Source organism: Paroedura picta, chromosome 3 (genome assembly GCF_049243985.1).
Source record: "Paroedura picta isolate Pp20150507F chromosome 3, Ppicta_v3.0, whole genome shotgun sequence".
NCBI classification, from domain to species: domain Eukaryota; kingdom Metazoa; phylum Chordata; class Lepidosauria; order Squamata; family Gekkonidae; genus Paroedura; species Paroedura picta.
The window spans coordinates 10,642,099-10,670,016 of NC_135371.1; the positions used below are offsets into that span (position 1 = coordinate 10,642,099).

General features: G+C 49.2%; 2 protein-coding genes across 6 annotated transcripts in view; one reads left to right on the top strand and one right to left on the bottom strand.

The window, feature by feature from the left end:
• Window positions 1–855: 855 nt before the first annotated feature.
• On the top strand, window positions 856–24,498 carry SAPCD1 (suppressor APC domain containing 1). The gene is made up of 6 exons (XM_077331160.1): window positions 856–1,853; window positions 12,042–12,178; window positions 17,967–18,104; window positions 19,767–19,868; window positions 20,668–20,775; window positions 21,399–24,498. The coding sequence occupies exons 1-6, from the start codon at window positions 1,427–1,429 to the stop codon at window positions 21,519–21,521; spliced, it is 1,035 nt and encodes a 344-aa protein (XP_077187275.1). The 5' UTR covers window positions 856–1,426; the 3' UTR covers window positions 21,522–24,498.
• The window catches only part of VWA7 (von Willebrand factor A domain containing 7), a 36,458-nt gene continuing 33,019 nt past the window's right edge, over window positions 24,480–27,918 (bottom strand). For all 5 annotated transcript variants that reach the window (XM_077330830.1, XM_077330829.1, XM_077330831.1 and 2 more), the window contains one exon: window positions 24,480–27,912. In XM_077330830.1, the coding sequence (XP_077186945.1) occupies window positions 27,514–27,912 (399 nt within the window). In that variant the 3' untranslated portion in view covers window positions 24,480–27,513. The remainder of the gene's footprint in view (window positions 27,913–27,918) is intronic.

Genomic DNA, 27,918 nt, shown 5'->3' on the forward strand with positions numbered 1-27,918 from the left:
CTTATATGCTGCTTTTCCCTACCCGAAGGAGGCTCAAAGCGGCTTACAGTCGCCTTCCCTTTCCTCTCCCCACAACAGACACCCTGTGAGGGAGGTGAGGCTGAGAGAGCCCTGAGATTACTGAAGAAGAAGAAGAGTTGGTTCTTATATGCCACTTTTCTCTACCCAAAGGAGTCTCACAATGGCTTACATTCACCTTCCCTTTCTTCTCTCCACAACAGACACCCTGTGAGGTGGGTGAGGCAGAGAGAGCTCTGAGATTCCTGCTCGGTCAGAACAGCTTTATCAGTGCCGTGGCGAGCCCAAAGTCACCCAGCTGGCTGCACATCGGGGAGTGTGGGACCAAACCCAGTTTACCAGATTAGCAGTCTGCACTCCTAACCACTACACCAAGCTGGCTCTCTCTCTAATAAGATGACAGTTATTTTTTGAGAAATAATTTCTTATAATACACTTTCAATGCACTTTAACAGTTGTGGGCAGACTCACAATCCTGTTTCACACAGGAAAGTCCAATTGCAAAAGATCACTGGTATATTGAAAGTGTATTATTCTAAACTTCCTTTTCTACAATACTGTTTTAAGAATTCCTAAGAGAACAAACAGTGTTTCATCAAGGGTCTCCAGCAGGAAATGGTGTTTTTGACTTCCTCCTGCCTTTCCTTGAATAGAAAGGCAGGACGGGGCCGTCTTTCGCTGGAGCTACCTGCTGAATTTTCTGTACGGCCTTTTGGGACACTTAAACAATACCGTACACTCAGTCTCCTGAAAAGCGGAAAAGACCAGGAACGTATTCTCGAGGAAGGACCCCAAGAAAGGAAGAAAGAACAACAGATTGAAGCCAGAAAGATGACCTCGCTGACCCAGCATGGGAGAGCGAACTCTTTTTCCCTCTCTCTGCCTCTGTTTCTCTCCCCCCCAGAGGGAAAGCCACCTTGTTACGCAGAGCTGCTAATCATCTGGCGTCCAGGGTGATTATCTGGGATGGGTCATGTGATTCCGCCCCCCAGCTGCCCCCCCCCCCTCCCTGGACCAGCTTGGCCAATCTGACTCAATCAGATATTCCTGCTCTGACAAGCCAGAGACCTCAGCAAAACATCAGAGCGACCCGGGCAGCACAGAAAGGGAGACGGGGAAAACTCTGCAGCCCCGCTTTTCCGGACCTTCTGCGCGAAGCCGCTACATGACGGGACCCTTCCGGAGAACCCAGGTGGTCCTGACACACAGACGCACCTGCGGACCTAGGAACCTAGACATTCTGGCCTTCTGACCCCAGATTTTCACTGTGACTCAAACGAAGGCCACTGTCTCAGGCTTTCTCCGCTGCTCACTGCTTCTTGAATTCATTGCCCTGCCAAGGAATCCCTGCTCCCCCATCGCAGTGCCCTCCCAAGGAGTCCAGGTGGCTCTCCGAGCCCGGCTTCTAATGAGTGCTGTACTGGCTGCCCCGCCCCGTCCCCCCAACCCAGAGGACCCGTCTCCGGCTCGTGCCACCCGCCTGCCGCGTCCTTTTCTCCGCAGCCTCCGAACCCTCTTTGAAATCTTGGACGACCAACGGAGTGGGACCATCCACATCTCAGAAATCGAGAGCCGCTGGGGTCGCGGGGGCTCCGGCGTGAGCCCCCAGGGAGACAAAGAGAGATGCCAGCTTCCTCCCGGGGTCCTCCAAGCCCTACAGCAAGTGGCCGAGCCCTGCAGGGGCTACTTGAGTTTCCCCCGCTTGGTGGCCGGGTTGAGAATTGCCCTCCTCCGAGCTGAAGAAGAGGAAGAGAAGGCCAGAGGGGGCACCAGTGCCCGGCAGGGGGAAAGCGGACGGAGTTCGTCACAGTCAATGAAGAACTTGAGCCGGATACGTAAGTGACAAGGGAGGCCTTGGCTTGGTGTGAGGGCGGTGACTCTGGGAGGGGTGGAGACAGGATTTCTCAGTTCTCTGAGGAGCCAGGGCATCTTTGGGACATCTTTGGGCTCTGGGTGGGGAAATTCTTAGAGATCTGGGGATGGGGCCTGGAGAGGGCACGGTTTAGGGAAGGGAGGTGCCTCGACCCCGTATAGTACCATAGAGTCTACCTTCCTAAACAGCCATTTTCTCCAGAGGAGACAGATCTGTGTCATCTGGAGATCACTTGTAATTCCAGAAGATCTTCAGGACCTACCTGGAAGTTGCTCCCTCCCCCAGTTTGGTCTTGACAGCTTTGCCTGGGAGAGAACTGAAGTGAAACAGTAGAAGGGATGGAACTCATAGAGAGTACGCAGAAATAGTTTGTGGTTTTGTAAGCTGTCTGGGAAAGAGATTTGCAGCGTTGCTAAATAACCATTGGGGGGGGGAGGCCTGGATGGCTTCCTGTGTCTTTAACAGCCCTTTGCTCTGCAGAAACCAACTGGAGGAAGGGAGAACTTCTGTGGGGGTGAGGGTTGCCAGCTGGCCAGGAATAATGTCCTTTTAATAGACGTTTAATGTGTGCAAATGCTTAGTTGAGGTTTTTCATGGCGTGGAGGTAAACCGTACTATCATCTGCTGCAGATCAAATTGCCATCAGAATGACAGACCAGTTTATAACTTGTCAGGCCTCTGTGTCAGCTATGGCTTTCTGGGGGACTACCTCACTGAGGAATGCTGGTAGGGAAGTCAAGGGCTCCAATGGCTCAAGGGAGAGGTTGTGGCTCCGTGTGCCATACAGAAGGTCCCAGGTTCAATCCCTGGCACCTCCAGTTAAAAAGATCAGGTGAAAGACTTCCGTCACAGACCCTGGGGAGCTATTGCCAGTCTGAGGGGACTATCCTTACTGTGATGGATCAATAGTCTTATTAAGCATGGGGAAGCTTCATGTGTTAATGTGGCTCCTCTTTATGAAAATCTCTCCCTGGGCTGCTAACTTTCTACAGGCAGAGAAACTTGAGTGTCAGGGAGCATTCAAGGAAGACATCAGCTGGAATCTAGATCTGCCTTTTGGTTGCTTCAGTGTATATACATATATATTTAAATGATCAAGGTGCATTTTGCCATGGGGAGTTTTGTTCTTCTTTTTCTATGAGCAGGACCCCGCCAGGCCGACCACTCGGTCAGGGCAGCATAAGGCCAGGGGTTTAGCGCTCCTGACCCCGTCTCCCCAGCCATAGAGACGACCAATCCTCTTAGCCGGCTGCTCTGATCTGCGCTCCCCCTGGTAAGGAGCTTTGGTTAATGGGACAAAGGATAGAGGTGGGGAAGGGGAGACGGATTAGACTGCATAAATAACCATCCGGTCTATCCCTGCAGTCTCTTCCCGTGTGCATTTGCCCCTTCTTCTCTTTCCCTGTCTCTCTCTTGCCCCACGCTTTCGGGTTTTGTCGCTTTTAAAAATTCTGTTTCGTTTCTTGGAGAAGCATACATCCCCAAAGCTTTTAAAAGAGTTCACGGCAAGTAAATAATGACAATAAAGCAAAAACCTGATGCAAAAACCACCCTAAAATGGAGAATTGGAGCAGAGGCTTTAGAGACAAGCTACAGGAAGTGGTTTATGACTTACTAAATGAGCCTCTTGTGGCGCAGAGTGGTAAGGCAACGACATACTGTCTGAAGCTCTCTGCCCATGAGGTTGGGAGTTCGATCCCAGCAGCCGGCTCAAGGTTGACTCAGCCTTCCATCCTTCCAAGATCGGTAAAATGAGTACCCAGCTTGCTGGGGGGTAAACGGTAATGACTGGGGAAGGCACTGGTATTGAGTCTGCCATGAAAACGATAGAGGGCATCACCCCAAGGGTCAGACATGACCCGGTGCTTGCACAGGGGATACCTTTACCTTTACTTACCTGAAATAGAGTTATCAGCTTTAATTGGGAAATCCCTGGAGATTTGGGAGGGCAGTGCCTAGGGAGGGAAGGGACTTCAGCCAGGAATCATGTAATGGGGTCCACCCTCCAAAGCAGCCAATTTCTGGAGGGAAATCATCAAAAACCGCTGTCATGTGGAGATCACTTGCATACAGGGAGATCTTCAGGCCTCACCTGGAGGGTTGGCAACCTTAACCGGAAAACTGATGGTCAGGGGAAGACCACACCGTTGCCCTCTCTCACAAAAGGTGAGCATCATGGTAGTATGTGGAGTTCCACAGTTATCACGATGATGTCAGAGATGTCACTCTTGGAAGAAAGCCACCTTGCTCCCGCATGAAACGGGGTTTTTGATCAGGACTTCAGTGGGAGGACTTGGAAAGGGCAGGAAGATGCATAGAGTAGCAGGTATCTTGCCTCAAGTATCTTGACTCCACACTATATATGGGTGTTATGTGCCATTAATTGGCTCCCGATTTACAACAGTCCCCTGTTCTCTAAAACATCATATTGTGGACAGCCTTTTGTTATGTTCTTGCAGGTATTTGCATACATGCTGTGAAGAATAACAGGACAGGGAAATGAGGTTGATGTTTGATGAGAGAGGACTCCTCCATGGCTCTAACCTCTGGCTTGTTTCACACCTCCTGGTTCTTGGCTTGCTTGCTTGCATGCAAATGTGTGTTTTTGCCTACTGCTCCTTTGGTCTCCTGCCCTGTGGTCCTGACCTGGATACTAATGCGGTTACAGCACTGCCTACCTATTCCTGTTACATGGTCCCAATGTCATTTTACTGCCTGTTGTGTGTTTGCAGCTTATTATTATTTAGTTTTAATATGTGGACAACATGTTCTTCCAACTCAGTGGGAGGAAACCCAGAGACAGAGGGAGAGAGGTAGATTTCATGGAGTGCTAGTTTGTTCTGGTCTCAACCAAAGGCCTGGCAGAAGAGGGATGTTTTGCAGGCTCTGCAGAACTTAGGTAGTTCTGTCAGGGGCAGGGTCTTGACTGGCAGCTCATTCCACAAGGCTGGGGCCATGGCCAAGAAGGCCCTGGCCCTGGTTGAGGCAAGACGTACAAAAGAGTTCTGAAGATACAAGGAAGCCAGCAGCAGAATAAGGGGAAAATATAAGGTAAAGGTATCCCCTGTGCAAGCACCGAGTCATGTCTGACCTTTGGGGTGACGCCCTCCAGCGTTTTCATGGCAGACTCAATACGGGGTGGTTTGCCAGTGCCTTCCCCAGTCATTACCATTTTACCCCCCAGCAAGCTCATTTTACCAACCTCGGAAGGATGGAAGGCTGAGTCAACCTTGAGCCGGCTGCTGGGATCGAACCCCCCAGCCTCATGGTCAGAGCTTCAGACAGCAAGTCAGCTGCCTTACCACCCTGCGCCACAAGAGGCTCCCAGAAAAAATATAAACGTACTTAAAATAGCGGAAGGAGATCAGGGTATAAATCAGCCTTCCTCAACTTTTTTTTACCGTTATGAAACCCCAGAAAGTGGTCATCATGCAGAATAGGGTGGGGAAGCAGAGCCCACCTGTGCCACCCCCCTCTTCCCACCCTCTCCAAGGCATAGCATTGGCCACTTTGGGAGGGAGGGGCAGAAACCTTTCACGAAACCCTGATTGAGAAAGCCTGGTAGAAATAACTAAAACTCTTGTCTGTAGTCCCACACCCAAATAATTGTTGTGTCTATCATTCGGCCTGGTGGATTTACACTCCGGCGCACCTGGTGAAGTCAGCTCTGAGTCACTAAAGCTAATATTGAAATACACCCCGTTAGGCTTGAAGGTACTGCCGGGCTCCTTGTTTATGTCACCAGAACGAGCCGATGCTCAGCCGTGGGAATGAGGGAAAGGCAACATGCTGGACAGAAGCAAGCCTCCTGCAAAATAAGCACCTACCGCCGCCCTCTCCATCGACCTTTTTGTCCGCCCTTCTCCCCTGCACCTGCTGTAGACAGCAGGATTTGCAGGTGAGGCTTTGAATAAGCAGTGGGGGGGGGGCAGGCGGAATGGAGTATTTTCTTCTGCTTAGGTGGTAATTCCGAGGGACAAAGTGAAGCTCCAGGTTGCAGCCTGGCCACCCAAGGTGTGTCTGGTTTCCATTTGAGTGATGCATGAGGGCCCAGCTGGGCGGGCAAATTTCCTTACCTGTGTGAGGTTCATTTGCATGGCCTGCTTGGATATATTTGCATGCGCTGCTCTGTCTGTTTATCATTTCTTATCTCCTTTCTTTGCCAGAGAGCTGGCCTTTTGCGTGTCAGGCCTGTAATCGTCACATCTGCATTCCCAACGGCTGACACGTAGAACCATATTCTTCCCACTTCTAGCTCTGGCAACTTTACAAAATGTTTATTTACACCATTTGTGACAGAAACTATCATTTGGTGATGCTGTATTTTATTTATGCGCTTATTTATCTGTGTATCTGACAGGGTTACACACGGGGAGCATATAATAATAGAACTTGAACATAATGAGGGAGATTTGGTTTTTATAACCCACTTTTCATTACTCAAAGGAGTTCTCAAAGCGACTTGCAGTTGCCTTCGCTTCCTTTCCCCACAACAGACACTCTTTGAGGTAGGTGGGGCTGAGAGTGCTCTGACAGAACTGTTCTGTGAGAGCAGCTTTAACAGGACTGTGGCTGGCCCAAGGTCCCCCAGCTGACTGCACGTGGAGAAGAAGAGAATCAAATATGGCTCTCCAGGTTAGAGGCTGCCACTGCCACTGCTGTAGCCAAGTAGGTATGATTGATTGATTGATTGATTGATTGGCTGATTGATTGATTGATTGATGGTATACCCTCAATATTCAGTCAATCAAATAGTCCTTTTCAGGATATGGCATCCGAATCTGCCAGATGAATCTAGCAATACAGATGGGTTTACATTCGGACAAGTGACGGAGTGTCCACGCAGGAAGGTTGTGTGCACCTAGTTGAGTGCAAGGAGAGAGGGCTGTGGCTGACGTTTTCCCATCTCTTACCTTGACTGTTGCCAGTTTACGTTCTCTTCTGTAATTATTAGGAAAAGGTTTGTCTCCAGTGTTGCCGACGACTTTCATTCACTGTGCTTAAGTTTAACCAACTATTAAATCCTACTTTTCTTTTAAATGCTGAAATTTCATTTTTAATACCTTGTATATGATATATGATACATGCTGCTGGGTGTTCATGTTGTTTGTTTTTATGGCTGGTATAGCCTTTGGCTTCAACATTATACCTGTACCACACTGATGCACTTTATGGTGCACAGCAGGGCCAACCGCAAGAAAATTGATGTAGCGTCTGATGAAACGTGCACAAGAATTAAAGCTGGTTTTCAAAGGGGCCACTGGACTCAAGTATCTACAAGGCAGTCTTCATATGGTAAGCTTGGCCCATGTTGGTCAACGGCAGAGCCAGCCTAACATCCTTGCAGTTTTTAAGTTACTAATCTGGCAAATGCCGCTTTCTTTGGGAAGGGTGTGGAAAGTGCCGCGGTGAACTCTTTACTTACTTTGGGAGGGCGGGAGGGCTTTTTAAAAAGTGTTGCACTGGTTTTTATTGTTTTAATTAACATTGTAAGCTGATGCACGCTAGCAGGTTTAGGAGAGGCGGCATAAAAGATTAATAATGAACAAATAAATTAAACTTAGACCTTGTTGTGTATGCAGCCCTGCCGAGGTCCAAACTTGGGGTCTGAGGCAGGATGGAGATTCGCAGCTGCTGTTTGGCTCTTGGCTAGATGGCTTCCCCGCAGGGGTCAGTGGATTCAAATGGACTAGCCGCAGCCAACTTGGCCAGCTCATGGTAGGATCCCCCTGGGATCCAGTCGGTTTAAACCATAGCATGTCTAATCACTTACAGTCATGGGTCCATCCATTGTCCTCAAATTGTATGTATGGGGGGTGGGGTTGTTGAGGGGGGGGTTTCATGGAAGTCTTAGTGCTACTTGTATCGTGAGTCTTCACCAATGAAGAGCTGCAACAATTCCCGTGTCTGTGTGTCCTTGACCCACGGATATAACAGACCTTACAGGGAAAACCCCAAAATGTGAGATCACAGGTCAAATGAGTTTGGCATGGGACGAATGGACACCTGGATTGGCAGGCATCTTTAAAGGGAAGAGGAAGGGACTGTAGAGTTCATGGTCAGAAAGCAGCCGGGGGGTGCCGGTCAGGAAAGAAAGATTCAGAAGTGAGTGTTGATTGGCAGCTGCTGCCCCAGCTGGGATCTGTGGAACAGGGAGAATTGGCAGCTCTCGGTGTTGGGCGCCGTGCCATGGGCATCCCTCCATCTGCTGAGCTGGCCCAGAGCGGTCTCATTGTCTGGACAGCTGCCAATTGATCCAGGGCTATCGGCTGGCACCGCACCATCCTGCCCTCTGTAGATTTTGCACATCAGCTGTGACTTGGGTAGCGTTCCTGGGAGATTTCTGCATTGCCCACAGCCTCTTCCTCCCCACAGCTGACCAACCAGTTCGGACACACTTTACTTCCTGCACTCCCCATGTAACGTCTGCTTCTGTAGTTCTGTTTGCAGATTGAAAACTCTGATTAAAAAGCAGGGGAGAAAAGCAGAAGAGAGTTATCAGCCATCATAGGACAGCAATAGGAGCACAGGAGGAAAGAATTTGGAATCACCAGGTATATTGGAGACCAGGGCAGTTATGTTTCGTTAGATATTTATGTCCCACTTTTCTCCCCAGTGATAACTCTGAGCGGTTGATGACATCATCAGCCTGTGTGGTTTAGTGGTTAAGAGTAGCAACCTCTAATCTGGAGAACTGGGTTTGATTCCCCACTCCTCTTCCACATGCAGCCAGCTGGGTGACCTTGGGCTAGCCAGTTCTCTCAGAGCTCTCTTGGCCTTACCTACCTCACAAGGTGTCTGTTCTGAAATCCACTTTGAGACTCCTTTGGGTAGTGAAAAGCAGGGTGCCAAAATAAAAACAGCTCTTCTTTCATGTATTTGTTTATCATGTTTTTATAGCGCTTCTCCGCCCGATCAGGGTTCCCACGGTGGCAAACATAAAAACAACAGCCAGAACCATAAACGTTACTGGGGAGGGGCCAGTTCTCAAGGTTATGAGGCCCTGGGCAGATCATTTCTGGGGGCAAAGCACTCACAAATGAGCAGAGAAATAGCGTGGGGTGGGGTGGGGAAGTGCTAGCGGTTGGTAGAATTTAAATATGCAAGAGCTATTGATGGCAACACTAATAGAAGGAGGCAGCTGAATCTCTGAGGGAGAGAATCCCCAAAATTTTCGTGCCGTGACTTTCCGGAGTCCTTATCTGGCTAGCCTCAGCTGATGGGAGCAACTGAAATGAGGTATCTAAAGGTGACCAGCAGGTATTGTCTGTTTTATCACCAACTACTGAACTCAAATGGACTGATTGTTTTAGTAAAGAATTGTCATTTTGCATAGGTAAAGGTAAAGGTCTCCCCTGTGCAAGCACCGGGTCATGTCTGACCCTTGGGGTGACGCCCTCCAGCGTTTTCATGGTGTTTCGGGGGTTTCTCAATGGTAAAAAAGTTGAGAAAGGTTGACTTAATCATACTTAGCTAACCCCATTACGTTTTGATGGTAAGGTAAAGGTAAGAGTATCCCCTGTGCAAGCACTGGGCCATGTCTGACCCTTGGGGTGACGCCCTCCAGCGTTTTCATGGCAGACTCAATACGGGGTGGTTTGCCAGGGCCTTCCCCAGTCATTACCGTTTACCCCCCAGCAAGCTGGGTACTCATTTTACCGACCTTGGAAGGATGGAAGGCTGAGTCAACCTTGAGCCGGCTGCTGGGATCGAACTCCCGGCCTCATGGGCAGAGCTTTCAGACTGCATGTCTGCTGCCTTACCACTCTGCACCACAAGAGGCTCATGTCATTTTGCATAGTATGGCAAAATTTGGATACTATGACACAGTTTACTAATTTGCCACTAATTTACCTTTTCTATATATCTGTACTCCCGTGATCCTTGTTCCATTTTGTCTGAGGAAGTGTGCATGCACTCGAAAGCTCGCGCCTTGAATAAATCTTTGTTGGCCTTAAAGGTCCCTTTGTACTCAATTTTCATTGTGCTACTGCAGACCCACACGGCGACCCACTTAACCCCTGTGAGGCAGGCTAAGTTGAAAATGTGTCACCCAACTTCCATAGCCGAGTGAGGAGTTGAACCAGAGTCTTCCAGAGGCTCTAACTACTACAACACCCTTTTCTTTCAACGTAAGGAAGAAGATAAAAGCAGCATTTCTCACCGCTGCATTCCAAACAGACCTGCTGAAATTCCCAGTGCTACCTAACTATTAAGAGTACGCAAATCTGCATCCTTCTTTGTGTCTGGCCGCTGCCAGAGAGGAACATCACGTCAGAATTGGCAGAATGGAGAGGCATAGACTCAGGAAAGGGGGAAAGGTCCCCTGGGCCTTTCATTTTCTTTCCTCATGTGCGGTTGGTTCTTCATTAATTCTGTCTCCAGGCCATCAGCAGGGGCGATCAATCTCACGGGATCAGAGCCAAGCCGGGCCTGGTTAATCAATGAGGGCCAGTAATTAGTGGCTTTAATTACAGCATGATTCGTGCAACAAGGAAGAAATCTATGAAGCTGAGGAGCTGAGGTCAGGCCCAGAGAGATGAGAATCTGTGGCAAGCGGGATTTTCGCCCTGCGACTGACCCCCCACTCCTGTGCCTTTGACAGTATAAATAGGAAACGTGGCTGGCAGACAGTAACGAAGCACGTGATGCTGTTCCTTCTTGCTGTTTCTCTCTGAGGCAGGAAAAGCTTCACCCGCTGCCTTTTTGAGGCACTGGGAGCAAGGCCAGGGGAAACCACACAGCTGTTCTGGTCAGGCTGTGGGCAGATGGAGGAGATCTGAGGCTTGGCTCACAATGCTGCGTTTTCCCGCCAAAAGTATTTGCGGGGAGAGTGGTCATGTCCCTGTTCTTTGTCCCATCCCTAGTATTACAACATGACCTTTCTGACACTGTGGGTGGGTGTTAAGTGCTGTCACTTCCAAACTATGACGACCCTGGGAACCAGTGAGTTCCAAAATGGATTCTCAAGTCTTGTGAACTTTGGGCTTTTATAAAGTCAACCCAGCATCTCCTGTTGGCTCTTCCTCTTTTCCTGCTGCCTTCAAGAACCCTTGCACTGTTGTCTTTTCCACTGTTGTCTTCTCATGACGTGCCCAGAGTATGATAGCCTCAATTTAGTCATTTTTGCTTGTAGGGAGAGTTCAGGCTTGATTTGGTCAAAAAACCCACCTCTATCTTTTGAGCAGTCCATGGTATCTGTAAAACTCTCATCCGATATTATATTTCAAAGGAATCTTCTTTCTCCTTGTCAGCTTTCTTTGTTGCCCAACTTTTACAGCCATACATAGTAATGGGTAATGCTCTGGCGTGAATTAACTTGAATTTGGTCACCAGGGACACATCCTTACCCTTAAGGATCTTTTAAAAACCCTTCATGGCTGCCCAGTGACACGGAGAAAATTATCTTCTGCTTCTACTCCCCAGAACTTAAGAGATGTCAGCTATATTCATAGCCTGAGAACCTTAACAGCATTTTTAACAAATGGGCAGGTATTTAATGGCTAAAAAGGCATGGAAGATATATGTTTACTGTAATTTGGGGGGGCATTTAGAATGGTCAGCATCCATGTTGACCCAAGGGGAAAGGAAGGGATAGAATTTTTTTAGCATCCTGGTTGTTAGGGTGTGGCTTTTCATATTTGGATTCCCTACCCCCAGGTGACCTAAAAGATATAAGGCATTGTGAAATGTGGAATATTTTGGGATGGGGTGATTTTATAACGACTGGAAGGACTGAGGAAGGTGAAAGGAGCTGTGGCTGTATAGTAGAATATCTCAGATTCCACTGAGCTGAACGCATGGCCTTCTATTGAGCCATCTCACTGGTGTGTCAAGATCAGTATGGGCTACTATGAATGACAACAGCTGTCCAAAATCTCAGTCGGAGGTCTTCCATCATCTCCTCCTTGATTCACATTAAGCGGCTGGGGATCGAATCTGGAATGTTCCGCATGGAAAGCAGGTGTTCTCATTGAAAAGTTGCTTCTGCCTATGTTAACTTTTTGGGATTGAAATTTCAAATCCCATTGGGTTCTGGAAGATGTGTTTCCATTTTGAAAAGATTCTTGTAAATGGACATTCAAGGAAAGACGTTTACAAACATGGTAGATGCGTGTAGCTTTTCATTTTGTTTTGTTTTTTCCCTCAGGAGAATATGATGGGAAAGGAGTCACTCGGTCCCGTAGCATCAACAGCTCTCTCTGCCAAGCTGGGCGACATCGGAGCATCCGGATGCCCAAGGAGCCACGCAGACACACAATTTCCAATGCCATTGAATACGACGTGGTGAGTGCATTTGGAGGAGTATCCCTTAAGGAGCCCCCTGCAGGGAATTGTAGTCCATGGACATCTGGAGGGCCGCAGTTTGACTACCCCTGCCTTAAGGTCAACAAATTGCCAAAATGTTCAGTTCAACCAGGAGGCCCTTACCCTTAGCAGTGACAATAACTTATATTTCCTAATAATGATGTGCAGTATCCTTCCACTCTTGTGCATGGAATGCCTCATATTTCTGCCTGCGTCTCTGCTTTTTCAGCCTCTTCTGAGCTCTGGAAAAGTCATTCCCAGACTAGTTAGAGGTAAAGCCAACCAGATGGGAGGAGCCAAAATGCGGAGAAGGAAGGGTTTACTTCTCCTTCCTCTTCCACGAGAGGAAAGGGGTCTCTTGTCCCTCCTCACTTCAGCCCATTGATCTTCAACCTGTTTTTCTGCATGGATCCTGCAACCTCAGGAATGATAAAGAATCAAGGAAAGGAACATGTGCCTGTTGTCCATGGTTGATAGGAGGCTGCCCAGTATCTCTCAGGAGACTTGAAGTGGAAGAAGGGAGGTATCCATTCAACTAGAGCGTTGCAGTGGTTAAGAGCAGCAGCTTCTAATCTAGAGAGCTGGGTTTGATTCCCCGCTCCTCCACATGCAGCCAGCTGGATGACCTTGGGCCAGTCACAGTCCTCTTAGAGCTCGCTCAGTCCCACCTGCCTCAAAGGGTGCTTATTGTAGGAAGAGGAAGGGAATGGTGTTTGTAAGCCACTTTGGGTAGTGAATACTAAATACTAAAACAAGTTTATTTACTTCCTTTATAGTCTGCTTTTCTTGCTGAGCCTCATGGTGAAATACAATTTTTTAAAAAGTGGAGTCAAAAAGCACAAGGCATCCAGTGAACAATGCAGAAAGGATAGGATTAGAAAACATGAACATAAAAGGGTCTAAAGTTTCCGGGATCTGACAGGATTGGGCTTGCAGTTAGGGGAAAGAGCTCAGTCAAACTACAGGCTCCACCCTCCAAAGCAGCCATTTTGTCAGGGGAACTAATCCCTGGAGTCTGGAGTTGAAATTCTGAGAGGTCTCTAGGCCCTACTGGAAGCTCAGCATCCCTGTTTTATTATGTTTTGCTCTGTGGGCTGACATAGAGGATGGGAGTTATTTCAGCTGGTTCCAAATGGTAGGGGGGAAATGTGGATTGAGAGATGAAAGAAATCTCTAGCCAGGGTCTAGCAGACCTAGTAGGGTTACCGGGACCCCCTGGTGACCGACGGGATGGGGGGGAGACCAGAAACTATGGGACAAGAGAGCTCTGAGACCAAAGGGGTTAATCCCATGGCAAAGTGGACCCTCTGCTTGCTTCTCTCCATTCTCTCAATCTCATTCGGCCAGCCGGAAAGGCAGGGATTAGGGCAGCCATTGTCCAAGGGAACTCAGGCTTTAACATGTATCCCAGGATGCTTTGGGAGGTGCTGAGTTCAGCAAATTGGGGCAAATAGGGAAGGGGGGAACAGTTTCAGACCCAGTGTCCGTTTGCCTCAGGGCAGGGGAGGGCCTGGGAGGGGTCGGGGAAGCAGTTGAGGAGAAAGGTTTTAGCAAGGGCTGACGGAAAAGGGAACAGCGCAACGTGACCGGCCGGAATGAGAAACGAGGAGAGGGGTCTGAAGGAATTTGGGTCAGACGTTTTTGGGGCAGGGCCTGGAAGCCTTTTGGGGGATGCGGAAGTGAAAGAAACGTGAGGAGGCAAGGAAGAGGCCATTGGCGGGCGGTGTGGTAAGGAAGGCATCGGCAGCTGGTCAAAAAGCCCCTTCAGACACCCTCCCTCGGCTGAAGGGTTCCATCAGAGTGGGGGTCCCCTTTGCCGTGTTGGAATGCCGGGCTGGCCCCCGCCTCTTTTCCTCTTGGCGCTGCTGTCCTCCTGCCACCCCAGTGCCTCAATGGCGGTGCAGAAAGGCTACACCATCCTCATCGTCCCTCTGGGGACAGCCCTCGGGAGCCTGGAGGCTCTACGAGTCTTCTTCTGGGTGAGTGATTTTGAGGCATGTGTATTTCACCTCGAGGAAAGAGAGAGGAATGGGAAGGCGATTGTAAGCCGCTTTGAGCCTCCTTCGGGTAGGGAAAAGCGGCATATAAGAACCAACTCTTCTCCTTCTTTAGTAATATCAGGGCTCCCTCAGCCTCACCCACCCCACAGGGTGTCTGTTGTGGGGAGAGGAAAGGGAAGGCGACTGTAAGCCGCTTTGAGCCTCCTTCGGGTAGGGAAAAGCGGCATATAAGAACCAACTCTTCTCCTTCTTTAGTAATATCAGGGCTCCCTCAGCCTCACCCACCCCACAGGGTGTCTGTTGTGGGGAGAGGAAAGGGAAGGCGACTGTAAGCCGCTTTGAGCCTCCTTCGGGTAGGGAAAAGCGGCATATAAGAACCAACTCTTCTCCTTCTTTAGTAATATCAGGGCTCCCTCAGCCTCACCCACCCCACAGGGTGTCTGTTGTGGGGAGAGGAAAGGGAAGGTGACTGTAAGCCGATTTGAGCCTCCTTCGGGTAGGGAAAAGCGGCATATAAGAACCAACTCTTCTCCTTCTTTAGTAATGTCAGGGCTCTCTCAGCCTCACCCACCCCACAGGGTGTCTGTTGTGGGGAGAGGAAAGGGAAGGTGACTGTAAGCCGATTTGAGCCTCCTTCGGGTAGGGAAAAGCGGCATATAAGAACCAACTCTTCTCCTTCTTTAGTAATGTCAGGGCTCTCTCAGCCTCACCCACCCCACAGGGTGTCTGTTGTGGGGAGAGGAAAGGGAAGGTGACTGTAAGCCGATTTGAGCCTCCTTCGGGTAGGGAAAAGCGGCATATAAGAACCAACTCTTCTTCTTCTTTTAGCCATTATCGGGTACGTACGGGCTCTGAGCCACTGGCCTTAGGAGGGAGCCAGCACTTAACTCCCAAGGGAATAGAACTTGCTAACCATTGAGGTCTGTTGCAGGGGCTCTGGTTAGGGTTGCCAGCTCCAGGTTAGGGAATTCCTGGAGACTTCGGGAGTGAAGCAGGGAGGGACCTCAGCGGAGAATAATGCTGTGCAGCTCACCTTCTAATAATAATATTATATATTTTTTTATTTTTAACCGCCCTTCCAAAACAGGGTGGGAAACAACAGTAGAATCATAGAGTTGGAAGGGAACTCCTGGGTCATCTAGTCCAACCCCCTGCACTATGCAGGACACTCACAACCCTATCGCTCATCCACTGTAACCAGCCACCCACTTGAACCTTCACAGAATCAGACTCTCTATCAGATGGCTATCTTGCCTCTGTTTAAAAATCTCCAATGATGGAGAACCCACCACCTCCCGAGGAAGCCTGTTCCACTGAGAAACTGTCAGGGACTTCTTCCGGATGTTTAGACAGAATTTCTTTTGAATTAATTTCATCCCCTTGGTTCTGGTCCGCCCTTCCGTGGCAAGAGAGAAAAACTCTGCTCCATCCTCTACAAGGCAGCCTTTTAGATACTTGAAGATGGTTATCAGATCCCCTCTCAGTCATCTCCTCTAAAAAGACCCACATACCTGTTTAAAACATTGGATGCACACTTTTTTTGGATGCTTTAGGATGCTTTGGGCTGATCCTGTGTTGAGCAGGGAGTTGGACTAGATGGCCTGTGTGGCCCCTTCCAACTCTATGATTCTGTGATTCTGTGATGTAAAATCACTACAGTATACAAATACCCCCCTCTAAAATTTTCAGGCACAGAAGTGCTCTAGCAGGGAGCTGTTCTCCCAACTTCTTCTCCTCCCCCTAGTGGCGAAGCCAACTGTTTGGTGGCCTCAACCATAAGCTCGGTAGATCAGATCCATCTGACAGGCCCTGCGGAACTGATTAAGGTCCGTCAAGGTGCTGATCTCTCCCAGGAGCTAAGCAGCCATATTCTCCAGGGGAAATGATCTCTGACGCCTGGAGATGAGCTATAATTCCAGAGGATTTCCCCTCCCAGGTTCCACCTAGAGGCTGGCATCTCTACCCCTGGACGTGTGTCCAGGCCACAGCTGCTGTTCAGGGAAAGAGCTTAGGGATGCCAACCTCCAGGTGGGACCTTGGGATCCCCAGGAGTGACAGCTCATCTCCAGACTACAGAGATTCCTTTCCATGGTCAAAATCGCTTCTTTGGAGGGGGGAGGCCCTGGCCTCTCCAGGCTCTCCTCCATAATCACTCAATGTTTCCCCCAACCTGGACCTGGTAACCCTTCCCGTCCCCACACTAGGCCAGTGGCCAGGGGATACCTGGCAGCCCTAGAAGGACTTCTCCGTGACGATGCCTTGCTTTGAAATTCTGTTCCAGAGATGCCACCCTGCAGTGATTGCATGCTGCTCTTGCAATAATGTGAGGCATATTTCATTTCGGAAGGGTCTGTGCGTGTGTGAGAAAAGTGCTGTTGCTACTGACTCCTAGTGCTCCTGCAGGGAAGGGGTTCCCCATGGGCACCATCATGCCCAGCAATGCTTCTGGTTAACTATTGATTGGCTGTGCAGATTTTGTAAAATTTTGCTTCAGCAGCAGCTGCCAGCACAGCGCAAGGAACTAGCCCAGGGATTCCCAACCAGGGGTCCGTGGGAGCTCCAGAAGGTGTCCGTGGCCTTCTTCCTCCTGCCTAAATTGACTTGGGCACAAACCAGGGAACTGTCTGCCTCCAGGCAATGTCCCTTCTTTGCTACTCAGACTGTCCTGAAAAGTTGATGTGCTTTGTTTCCGGTCAAGGCATCCCTCACTCATTTAGGAAGCTTCTGCCCATCTTAAAGTTTCAGGGTATTGCAAACTGGGGCTTAACATAGAATCCTAGAATCATAGAGTTGGAAGGGGCCATACAGGCCATCTAGTCCAACTCCCTGCTCAATGCAGGATCAGCCAAAAGCATCCTAAAGCATCCAAGAAAAGTTTGTATCCAACCTTTGCTTGAAGACTGCCAGTGAGGGGCGCTCACCACCTCCTTAGGCAGCCTATTCCACTGCTGAACTACTCTGACTGTGAAAATTTTTTTCCAGAAATCTAGCCTATATCGTTGTACTTGTAGTTTAAACCCATTACTGCGTGTCCTCTCCTCTGAAGCCAACGAAAACAGCATCCTGCCCTCCTCCAAATGACAACCTTTCAAATACTTAAAGATGAATATAATTTTATTTGGCACCGTACATCAATGTTGTGTTTGATTAAAATAAACCCACACAATTTTATAAGCAGTAAATGTGTTGAATGTGAAATGCCCAAGTTCCCACTTTCTACTGTCTTTCTCAGATCCAAAATTTTGACTGAAATTGAATCCAGCTGCACCTTTAAGAACCATAAACTTTTATTATAGGATCATATTGTTATGTCATTAAAGGCCATCTGTATCTGAATCATAGAGTTGGGAGGGGCCATCTAGTCCAACCCCCTGGCCAATGCAGGATCAGCCTATTCCGGGTATAAGCTGTTTTTTATATTCCACCCGAAGGAGTCTCCAAGCGGCTTACGGTCATCTTTCCTTCCTCTCCCCACAACATATACCCTATGTGGAGTGCTCTGTGAGAACAGCTCTAACAGGACTATGACTGGCCCAAGGTCACCCAGCTGGCTGCATGTGGAGGAGCGGGGAATCAAACCCAGCACCTCAGATTAGAAGCTGCCGCTCTTAACCACGACACCATGCTGCATGCAGGCTCAGCGTCTATGTTATGGTCAGCAAGTGCTGTTGTTTCTGGCTTCCTAATCTCAGTAACTATGAACTGAAGAAGGCAAGGGCGGAACAGAGCCCTCTCTACAAATCCGGATTCTCTGCCCTGTCTTGCAGCTGAAGCGGATGCAGGAGCTGGAACGGGAGCGAGATGCTTTGTTGCAAGGCTTGGAGATGGTCAACCAGGTGCGGGACTGGTTCCAGCACCACCTCCTGGAAGCCCAGAGGCGTCAGAAGCAGATGGGGACTGACACAGTGAGTACTGGCCCTGGGAGCAACGTGGAGGAACAGATCTGCCTCTCGTGGAATCTGCGCTTCCTCTGTTTGCTTTTTGGGTGGGGTTTGTCAAGTGCCAAGGGCTTCCCAGGAACCAAAGAGAAGGCCAGTTCTATGTCCCAAGGCCCATCTTCAGCCTGGGCTAATTGCAAAGATCCCTGAGCAACAGCATGACCCACAATTTCAGGAGTGTTTTTGAAGGATGGGCATTTGTTTCCCTTTAAAATGCCAAACTACTAGAGCCTCTTGTGGCGCAGAGTGGTAAGGCAGCAGAAATGCAGTCTGAATGCTCTGCAGCAGGGGTAGTCAACCTGTGGTCCTCCAGATGTCCATGGACTACAATTCCCATGAGCCCCTGCCAGCAAATGCTGGCAGGGGCTCATGGGAATTGTAGTCCATGGACATCTGGAGGACCACAGGTTGACTACCCCTGCTCTGCAGTACCTTCAAGCCTAACGGAGTGTATTTCAATATTAGCTTTAGTGACTCAGAGCTGACTTCACCAGGTGCGCCGGAGTGTAAATACATCAGGCCAATTGATAGACACAACAATGATCTGGGTGAGGGACTACAGACAGAGTTTTAGTTATTTCTACCAGGCTTTCTCATCCAGGGTTTCGTGAAAGGTTTCTGCCCCTCCCTTCCAAAGTGGCCAATGATAGGCCTTGGAGAGGGTGGGAAGGGGAGGGGGTGGCGCAGGTGGGCTCTGCTTCCCCACCCTATTCTGCATGATGACCACTTTCTGGGGTTTCTCAATGGTAAAAAAGTTGAGGAAGGCTGATTTATACCCTGATCTCCTTCCCCTATTTTAAGTATGTTTATATTTTTTCTGGGAGCCTCTTGTGGTAAGGCAGCCGACATGCTGCCTGAAGCTCTGACGAGGCTGGGAGTTTGATCCCAGCAGCCGGCTCAAGGTTGACTCAGCCTTCCATCCTTCCGAGGTCGGTAAAATGAGTACCCAGCTTGGTGCTTGGGGGTAAACGGTAATGACTGGGGAAGGCACTGGCAAACCACCCCGTATTGAGTCTGCCATGAAAACGCTGGAGGGTGTCACCCCAAGGGTCAGACATGACTCTGTGCTTACACAGGGGATACCTTTACCTTTACCTTTAAAAAACCAACAGCACAGCAGGAAGCCGTTTTCCAGGGCCAAAAGACCAGCTAGAACATATAACTGCTTTGTTTGATTTAAATAAACCCATGCAGTTTTGTAGAGCCTCTTGTGGCGCAGAGTGGTAAGGCAGCGATATGCTATCTGAATCTGTCTGCCCATGAGGTTGGGAGTTCAATCCCAGCAGCCGGCTCAAGGTTGACTCAGCCTTCCATCCTTCCGAGGTCGGTAAAATGAGTACCCAGCTTGCTGGGGGGTAAACGGTGATGACTGGGGAAGGCACTGGCAAACCACCCCGTATTGAGTCTGCCAAGAAAACGCTAGAGGGCGTCACCCCAAGGGTCAGACATGACTCGGTGCTTGCACAGGGGATACCTTTACCTTTACCTTATGCAGTTTTGTAAGCAATGAATGTGTTCTATATGAAACACCCAAGCTCCCCCTTTCTATCATCTTCCTCAACCCCAAAACTTTGGCTAGAATTGGATCTGAGTTCTAGATTTCTCTACCTCTGTTTCGCACCTTCACAGAACTATTTTCCAGAATCCTACTCCAACCAAAGCTGCCTGCTGCTCGCTAAGATCCAGGAAGTGAATATGTGCTTGAAAAACTTGCTCACCTCTCCTGGAAAGGTGAGGAGGACTCAGAAAGATATCACCAAAATATGGGAAGAGGGCAAAAAAAGTAGACCTAGAAGACAAAGGTCATCTTAGTGTAGACAGATCCAGGCGGGTAGCTGTGTTGATCTAAAGCAGGGGTAGTCAAACTGTGTCCCTCCAGATGTCCATGGACTACAATTCCCAGGAGCCCCTGCCAGCATTCGCTGGCAGGGGCTCCTGGGAATTGTAGTCCATGGACATCTGAAGGGCCGCAGTTTGACTACCCCTGATCTAAAGCAGCAGAACAGTGGAACAGGCTTCCTCGGGAGGTGGTGGGTTCTCCATCTTTGGCGATAGCCATCTGACAGAGAGCCTGATTCTGTGAAGGTTCAAGGGGGCGGCAGATTACAGTAGATGAGCGATTGGGATGTGAGTGTCCTGCATAGTGCAGGGGGTAGGACTAGATGACCCAGGAGGTCCCTTCCAACTCTGTGATTCTATGACATGGATGCAGAGGGCATCCGTATGGAAGTAACCCATGAGGAGTGGCAAGGAGTCATGGGGATGAGACGAGCCAGAATCAACGTGTTCATGTGCCATTCCAAGGCTGCGTAAGTAGTGCCGAAGGGAGGCTAGGTGCAATGACAGCCCCACCTGTCAAGGTCAGCTCTGAAAGTCCGCTTGACCCGAGCATCTTACGTAAGAACCAGGGTTGGTCAAAGTGATGGACTAGGACAACTGAGGTTCGAATCTCGAACCCTCTGGGAAGCACCCTGAATGATCTGGGCTTATTCCCGTTCAGATAAGTCATTTAGGTTTTCTTCTTCTCTAGCCAGAGGCCCCGCCCAGCGGGTTTGGTGTCCCGCTTTATCCGCCAGGAAAGGAGTTTCACCACCAGGCAGTCCATGTCCTTAAGGAACAGAACCACCTGTTGATCAAGGTAAACACGACCTGGCCTTTCTTTTTATGGAAAAACTGGTAAGTGCTTCATCGCGTTGTTAATAGGCAAGATCAGAACCAGCCCCAAGGGGTCCCATGGGGCTAGCCTGATTGGGAGGCAACCTCTTAGAGCCTTGACCTAGGGCGTCATTTGAAGGAACCAGACTGACCCTCGGAAACGTAGCCCACATTTACCTCTCGTGGTGTCATGGTTAAGAATGGTGGCCTCTAATCTGAATGGCCGAGTTTCATTCTCCACTCCTTCCCCACATGCAGCCAACTGGGTGATCTTGGGCTAGTCACAGTCCTGTTAAACCTGTTCTCACAGAGCAGTCCTGTCAGAGCTTTCCACCAACAGAGCAAGACACCCCGTGAGGTAGGTGAAGCTGAGAGTGCTCTGAGAACTGTGAAGAGCCCAAGGCAGCATGCGGAGAAGTCAGGGATCAAACACCAGATTTGAGGTCACCGCTCTTAACCACTACTAGCTAGCTTTCTGATGTAATATGTTTGGGGTTCAGTCTGGGTGGGCTGAGAGAGGTCAGGAGGGGTTCTCTTGGGACGGGTGGGGCTGTGATGACTCCCAGTGCTCCTGACCACAATCCTTGATGTCTGCCTGGTCCACAGGAAGTGTCTGAGAAAAGCGACCGCATTGCCCAGCTGGAGCAAGAGAAAGCAGCCCTCTGCAAGCAGCTGAAAGAGATCCGGGGCTACCGCCTCCCCAGCCACAAGGAATCCACCTTTATCTGACCATCGAGGTCACTTCCTCCTGGAGCTGAACATGAAGCCCCCACCCCCACTTGATATTTATCAAACACTATCTCCCCTGGCTACGCCTCCTGTGAGGTCATTTCCTCGGCAGAATCTGGGGCCAAAAGGACAATCGGTATTTCTAGCATCTCTTTTCCATGCAAGCAGTTTGCTATCATCATCTCTTTTACGCCAGCGTCCCGTCGCTATACTGGATTTGTGGACAGGGATTTGATTCCCTGTCTTGTGCCCTCCCTCTCCCCCCATCCTAATTTTGCAAGAGCACAAATTGAAATTGTGCATGTTCAGAAAACAAGATATACCTAAAAGAAAACATGTAGAATTGTTCTCAGGTGGCATAGCTGCCTAAACTATTTGGAGGCTGGGCTGAAGATTTTCTCGGACACCGGATTGCTCTGTAGATTTATAACCAGAGGGTATCTGTCCTACTCCTGATCTGCTCAGAATCTGTCCTACTCCTGATCTGCCAACACAGCTAGAAATTTCTCCCAAGCTTGGAAGGGCCTAGAACACCAATTTTAACAGTTTAGGATTTGGTATTAAGGTGTAGAAGACTCTTGGGAGTCCCTTGGACTGCAAGGCGAACGAACCGGTCAGTCCTAGAGGAGATCAGCCCTGCCTGCTCCTTAGAAGGCCAGATCCTGAAGATGAAACTCAAATACTTTGGCCACCTCATGAGAAGGAAGGACTCCCTGGAGAAGAGCCTAATGCTGGGAGCGATTGAGGGCAAAAGAAGATGGGGACGACAGAGAATGAGGTGGCTGGATGGAGTCACTGAAGCAGTAGGTGCAAACTTAAATGGACTCTGGGGAATGGTGGAGGACAGGAAGGCCTGGAGGATCATTGTCCATGGGGTCGCGATGGGTCGGACATGACTTCGCACCTAACAACAACAACATTAAGGTGTAAAATTTGAAACACAGCCACACAATTGCACTCTTGCAGTCTTCCGGGACCCACACCGTGGCATCTCATCGGCTGACATCACTTCCCCCTGTGTCCTTAACTGCACACTGCCCCCTAGAGGTTGTGTGATATTAGTTCCTTCATGCCGCCAAAATAAGACCTTCCTGCAGGGACTACACCTGCCTGTAGACCGCCTCCGTCTAGGCCTCGTCGCTGCTGTTTTTACAGCATTTTTAATAAGCAGCCATTTCAGTCATCTTGTTCTTCAGCCGTGCTTCCAGGCACTGCTGTCAGTCCCATTCTAGTCCAGGGAACGGAAGTTGCCAGAGCATTCTTTGTGCAGGAGCAAGGATACTAGTGCATCTCCATGTTCTCAGGCCGCTCAGCTGGTTTTGAATCCTTTTCCTAGCTGTAGGGGGACATTTCCCTTTTCCGAAGGCCCATTACATCGAGGTGTCCTTTATTCTTCAAAAGTTATGATTTTCTAGGTACGAGTTTGAAAGTCCCTCGATTGGGCTTTAGCTCTTCAAACCTCATACCCTGAAAAGTCTTAGATTTAGGTGGGTCGCCATGTTGGTCTGAAGCAGCAGAACAAAATCTGAGTCCAGCAGTACCTTTAAGACTTTCCAAGTTTTATTCAAAGTGTGCGCTTTCATGTGCAGGCACACTTCCTGCATATGAAAGCGCATACCTTGAATAAAATTTGGTTGGTCCTAAAGGTGCCATTGGACTCAAATTTTGTCCTGAAAAATCTGGTTGGGCTTTTAGGTCAATCTCATTTTTGACCCCAGTGACTCTTTCCGGTTTGGGTTTTCTCTGAAATGGTCATGATCTTCTAGCTGTTTCCACAACAGGCATGAATTAGGGACAGCCTGCCCCTTTTTGGGTTCCATTTGAAATCCATCTGGTAACAAACTGGAAGCAGTTCAGTAAAATTATCAGCTATCAAAAAGAAAAAAATACCAAATGAGCAACTATTTTTGTGACCATGGACAGCGCTGAAAGGCGAGAAGTAGCACCTCTATTGCCAAACAGTATTTTTAGATTTGATCTCTGGTATGGTGTTGAATAAACCTGGGGATTTTCGCTGGATTTTTTTTCCTTTTTATGGATTCCTTCCTTCTCTCGCTAATAGCAGAAACAATCCACTTCCATGAGTCACTGGCTCCCTCTACTGGCTAGCAGGAGCATAACAAGAGGCCCCAACAGTTGAGCATCCTTTATGAAAACTTACAGCAGCCCTTTTCTACCTAGGAGGCAGATTTTTTTTTTAATGTTTAAAAATCTTTCCGTTTCCTCTTCGCTTAGAGCCATAAACAGGAGGTACAGGGTGGGAGGACTCTTCCCAGCCATCATTTATTTAAAAAAAACACATTGCAATACCATTGAGGGGGTCTTCTCAGTTCTACAGTATCATGGTTGGGAAACTCTGCCTTACAGATTAGTAAGATTTATCAAAGAACACCGCCTTGGGAGCTGCAGCCTTCAAAAGTTTAATTCAGCACATTCAAACTTTGGCAGGTTAGACAAATCTGCCTTTAAGGTCTTACAGCCTTTCATTTGTGCTGCACCAGTCTCATAGGGCTACCCTCATTGAAAATGTTAAGAGACACCGAAACTATATGCATTGGGTTGCCAACTCTGTTCCAAAATCCCTGAGGATTTGGGAGAGGGGGCGAGGGGAAGATCTCAGCAGGGCATTTTCGCCAGGGGAACTGATCTCTGTGGTCCAAGGGAGATCAATTGTAATATCAGGCCCCACCTGGAAGTTGGCTGTCTTATATTTTAACTACATGTTCATCTCTTGAGTTTTTCCTCTTCAATTGCACTCGTAGTCCTCCTCCCCATTTGAAAGACTGAGTGCTTAATTCTACTTTTATTCACATAGCAAATGGTTCAAAGCTAAATGCAAGATTAAAGGACAGAGTTATTTACGTGCAATTATTTTAACATACTAACCTCCTTCCAAAGCTCGCCGGCCCTCAACAAAAGAGAAACAATACTTTGGTGCGGTAATGAAAAAAACAAGCATTTCATTTCAGATTTTGACTTTATTAATTGAAATGTGCTTTAAAAAATGTTTGCTTGCCATTAAGAGACATTCACCTTTTAAACTCCAGGGGGAAACAACTTTCTCATATAGCAAAAAGGTAAGGTCAGGAGATAAAAAAATAATTTGTATAAAAGCAGCGAGTTTTAGATCAGTAGGCCAAAGGTACAGATCAGTTTGATTTTCAAGAAACTGGACCAAAAGGATTTACTGGGCGGAGGCTGGGGAGGGCGGTTCCCATGCAAATAAGGCCCAGGTACTCAAGAAGAATACTGTTGTTTAGAATGCCTTGGAGGAACTGAGCTCTGAAATAAATTTTGTTAGTCTTTAACAAAAGTCCCTGAGCACCTGCGTAGTTTTGTCTAGACGACGGTGGTAGATGTTGTCTATTCCCCATTCGTAGCCAAGTTACAGAGATTATTGCTCTCTCTTTGCAGCAGGTGCAAATACACATTTTCACAGGATTCTGGCTGCCAACTACTTTTATACATATAGTAAAAATTCAAGTTCTAAACTGCATCCCCTGCCCGAGACTGGAATTCATTAACCAGTTCTAGAGCATGCGCACACAGGGATCTCTGGAGGTGCCAAAACTCCTGTCTGGCCTTTGGACCTGGCCCATATTGAGAGAAAACTCTTTACCACAATCAAATACCTCCTTGAAGTCGTAAAAATTCTTGATTTTTCTTTTTTTGGGGGGGGGGGGAGTCTACTGTGCATAAAATAGCTCCTCTGAATTCAGAAGCAAAACAGCGGTTCTCCTGGGACATTCAGGATTACAGGTTGAGCAGGACATCTACATTCCAGGCCATTTGCACCCTTGGGGTTGCCAACTCTGGGTTGGGGAAATACCCGGAGACCTTGGGGGTGAAGCTGGGAGTGGGTGGGATCTGGGGCGGGGGGGACCTCAGTGGAGCATATTACTTTAGAGTCCAAAGCAGCTGTTTTCTCCAGGGGAGCTCTCTCGCCTGGAGATGAGCTATAATTCCAGGGGAACTCCAGGGCCCACCTGGGGACTGGCATCCCAACATACCTTAAGAGATTTTTCAGGGTATAAGCTTTTGAGAAGCAAAGCTCCCTTCTTCAGATCTTAGAATTATAGAACCATAGAGTTGGAAGGGGCCATACAGGCCATCTAGTCCAACCCCCTGCTCAACGCAGGATCAGCCCAAAGCATCCTAAAGCATCCAAGAAAAGTGTGTATCCAGCCTTTGCTTGAAGACTGCCAGTGAGGGGGAGCTCACCACCTCCTTAGGCAGCCTATTCCACTGCTGAACTACTCTGACTGTGAAAATTTATTTCCTGATATCTAGCCTATATCGTTGTACTTGTAGTTTAAACCCATTACTTTCTTGTGACAAAGGGAGCCGACTCTTGAAAAGCTTATACTCTGAAATTTTTTTTGTCGCTATTAGACTCAATCTCTCTGTCCCCAAAATCTGTGACTGTGAGAATCTGCTGGTTAATTTACTCCTCTCAGCCCGATGTTCCAGCAAGCAGCTCGGAGCCAAAATTATAAGGCAGCCAACCTGGATTGTTTCACACACACACACATGCACACACGCTCTCCAAATACCTGTGTATTTAATGGAGCTGCAGCCACATGTTCAAAGCGCAATGCTCATTCCTGCCCATCCCCTAATTGTCCATTCAGCAACAAGACAGTTCACTGACTGCATGAGCTGACTCCAAGGAAAATGCGTTCCCCTCGAGGTGAGGCAATGAGACATGAAATTTACCACCGGCAGGCCATTTATACACAAACCACAGAATGAAAGCCGGTGTGCATCCTGAGCCTGCCTTCTTGCAGGATGTGCACGTTTCCAAATGTGCGCCTCATGTGTACCTTCCCTTCTCACTCTTACGATGTCTTGGATCAAGTGGATTCCCACCGGTCTCCCATCCCTTTGCTGACCAGACTGAGGGATGGTGGTACCTTCAGGTCATTTTTAATAGAGGACAGGCAAGTGGCCGCCTTTTCCTTGTACTGTTGACTTTTTTAGAGCGACGTAACTAATTCCCTTAGTAAGGCCTTATTCGGCTTCCTGGCCGACATACGTGCAGGAGGAGGAATCTTCCTCGCCAGCCGAGGCTCCTGGAGGCCACAGAAAGGTGTCTCCCCACCTGCATTGGCTGGCCAAGGAAAGAGGCACCTTGCAGGGAGGCTAAAGGGGGCTCCTGGAGTCACAGGGAGGAGGGGAGGAGTCAAGCAAACAGGCGCGGCTCACGCTGCAGGAATCAAATGACGCTTATGCCGCACACCACGGGCACTGCACTTTCAATGTGCTTTTGCAGCTGGGTTTTCCTGTGCGGAACAGGAAAATCGACTCCTAACATGCATCAAAAGAGTATTATCCAGCATGTGCGGAATAAACACAGACAAAATACATGGAGGATAAGGCAGGTGGGGGTGGGTGAGGTTGCACAAAATACAGCTGGCATTATGCAAGGGGTTCGACTAGAAACCCCTTCCAACTCGATGATTCCAAGCTCAGCTGGTCAGAAAATGGGGAAAGTAATGCTGCAGCTGTGAGTTCAAGTCCTGCAGCTGTCACTGCCCTGCCCTGCCTTGCTCCTGGAGCCACCAACGTTCCAACTGGTTTGCAGAAAAGACCAGCCCCCCAACCCCCAGCAGGACCTTGGACAGCAGAAGAGACAACAGACGGAGGAGAGCAGGCGGTTCTGGTTTGGCTCAAAGTAACAGCAGTTTTATCTCCTCGGCAAAGACGTAAGATCAGTCAGCTGGTTGAGACACCTGGTCCAGACCGGAAAGCAGCTGGAGAGCCGGACAAGAGGGTGGAGCCCTCACTATCTTGCCCGTAGGCCCTCAGTGGCCTGGCCCATCACCACAATTCCGCTCGGAATTCAGGGACTCTCCCCCCCCCCACTTTGCATTTCTGTCAAGCCTACTGGTTTAGCCCGCAATTTGCTGAAATGCCACATTCTCAGGGCCGAGGGCAGCTTCCACCACAAGCGCCCCTCCCCTGTGCTGTAGCACACCTGTCCTCTGAAGCATTACAGCGCTAAACAGGCTACCAGGAAAGGCACCAACACCCTCCACCAGGGGGCGATAACAGCAGCAGCAGCAGTCCCCCCGCTAGTTGAGCCCACCACTTTCCCAGGGACTGCTGGGGGCGCTTCCACTCGGCACCGATACTTCTCCCCGAGCCGGTTGGTGACCACCAGCGTGGCCTCCCGCGAGCAGCAGTCCGAGGTGTAGCTGACCGACTCGGCCGGCCCGTCGGCTTGGTGGGGGACCACGGCCCCTCCCTCCGCCTGCACGGAGCGGACCCCGGCTTTGTCCCAGATGTGCAGAGTGGCCGTCCAGTGGCCTGTGTGACACGGGAGCTGAGGGGGACCGCAGGAGCCGTGTGCCCAAGAGGCGTTGCAGAACGGCCGCGAGAGATTCCGCACCTGAGG

Bases quoted from the DNA above. Each gene is read 5' to 3' on its own strand.
- SAPCD1 (XM_077331160.1), top strand. From the start codon at position 1,427: ATGAGTGCTGTACTGGCTGCCCCGCCCCGTCCCCCCAACCCAGAGGAC. The intron at 1,854-12,041 runs GTAAGTGACAAG...TTTTTCCCTCAG, and splicing joins GAAGAACTTGAGCCGGATAC to GAGAATATGATGGGAAAGGA. The intron at 12,179-17,966 runs GTGAGTGCATTT...CCTGTCTTGCAG, and splicing joins ATGCCATTGAATACGACGTG to CTGAAGCGGATGCAGGAGCT.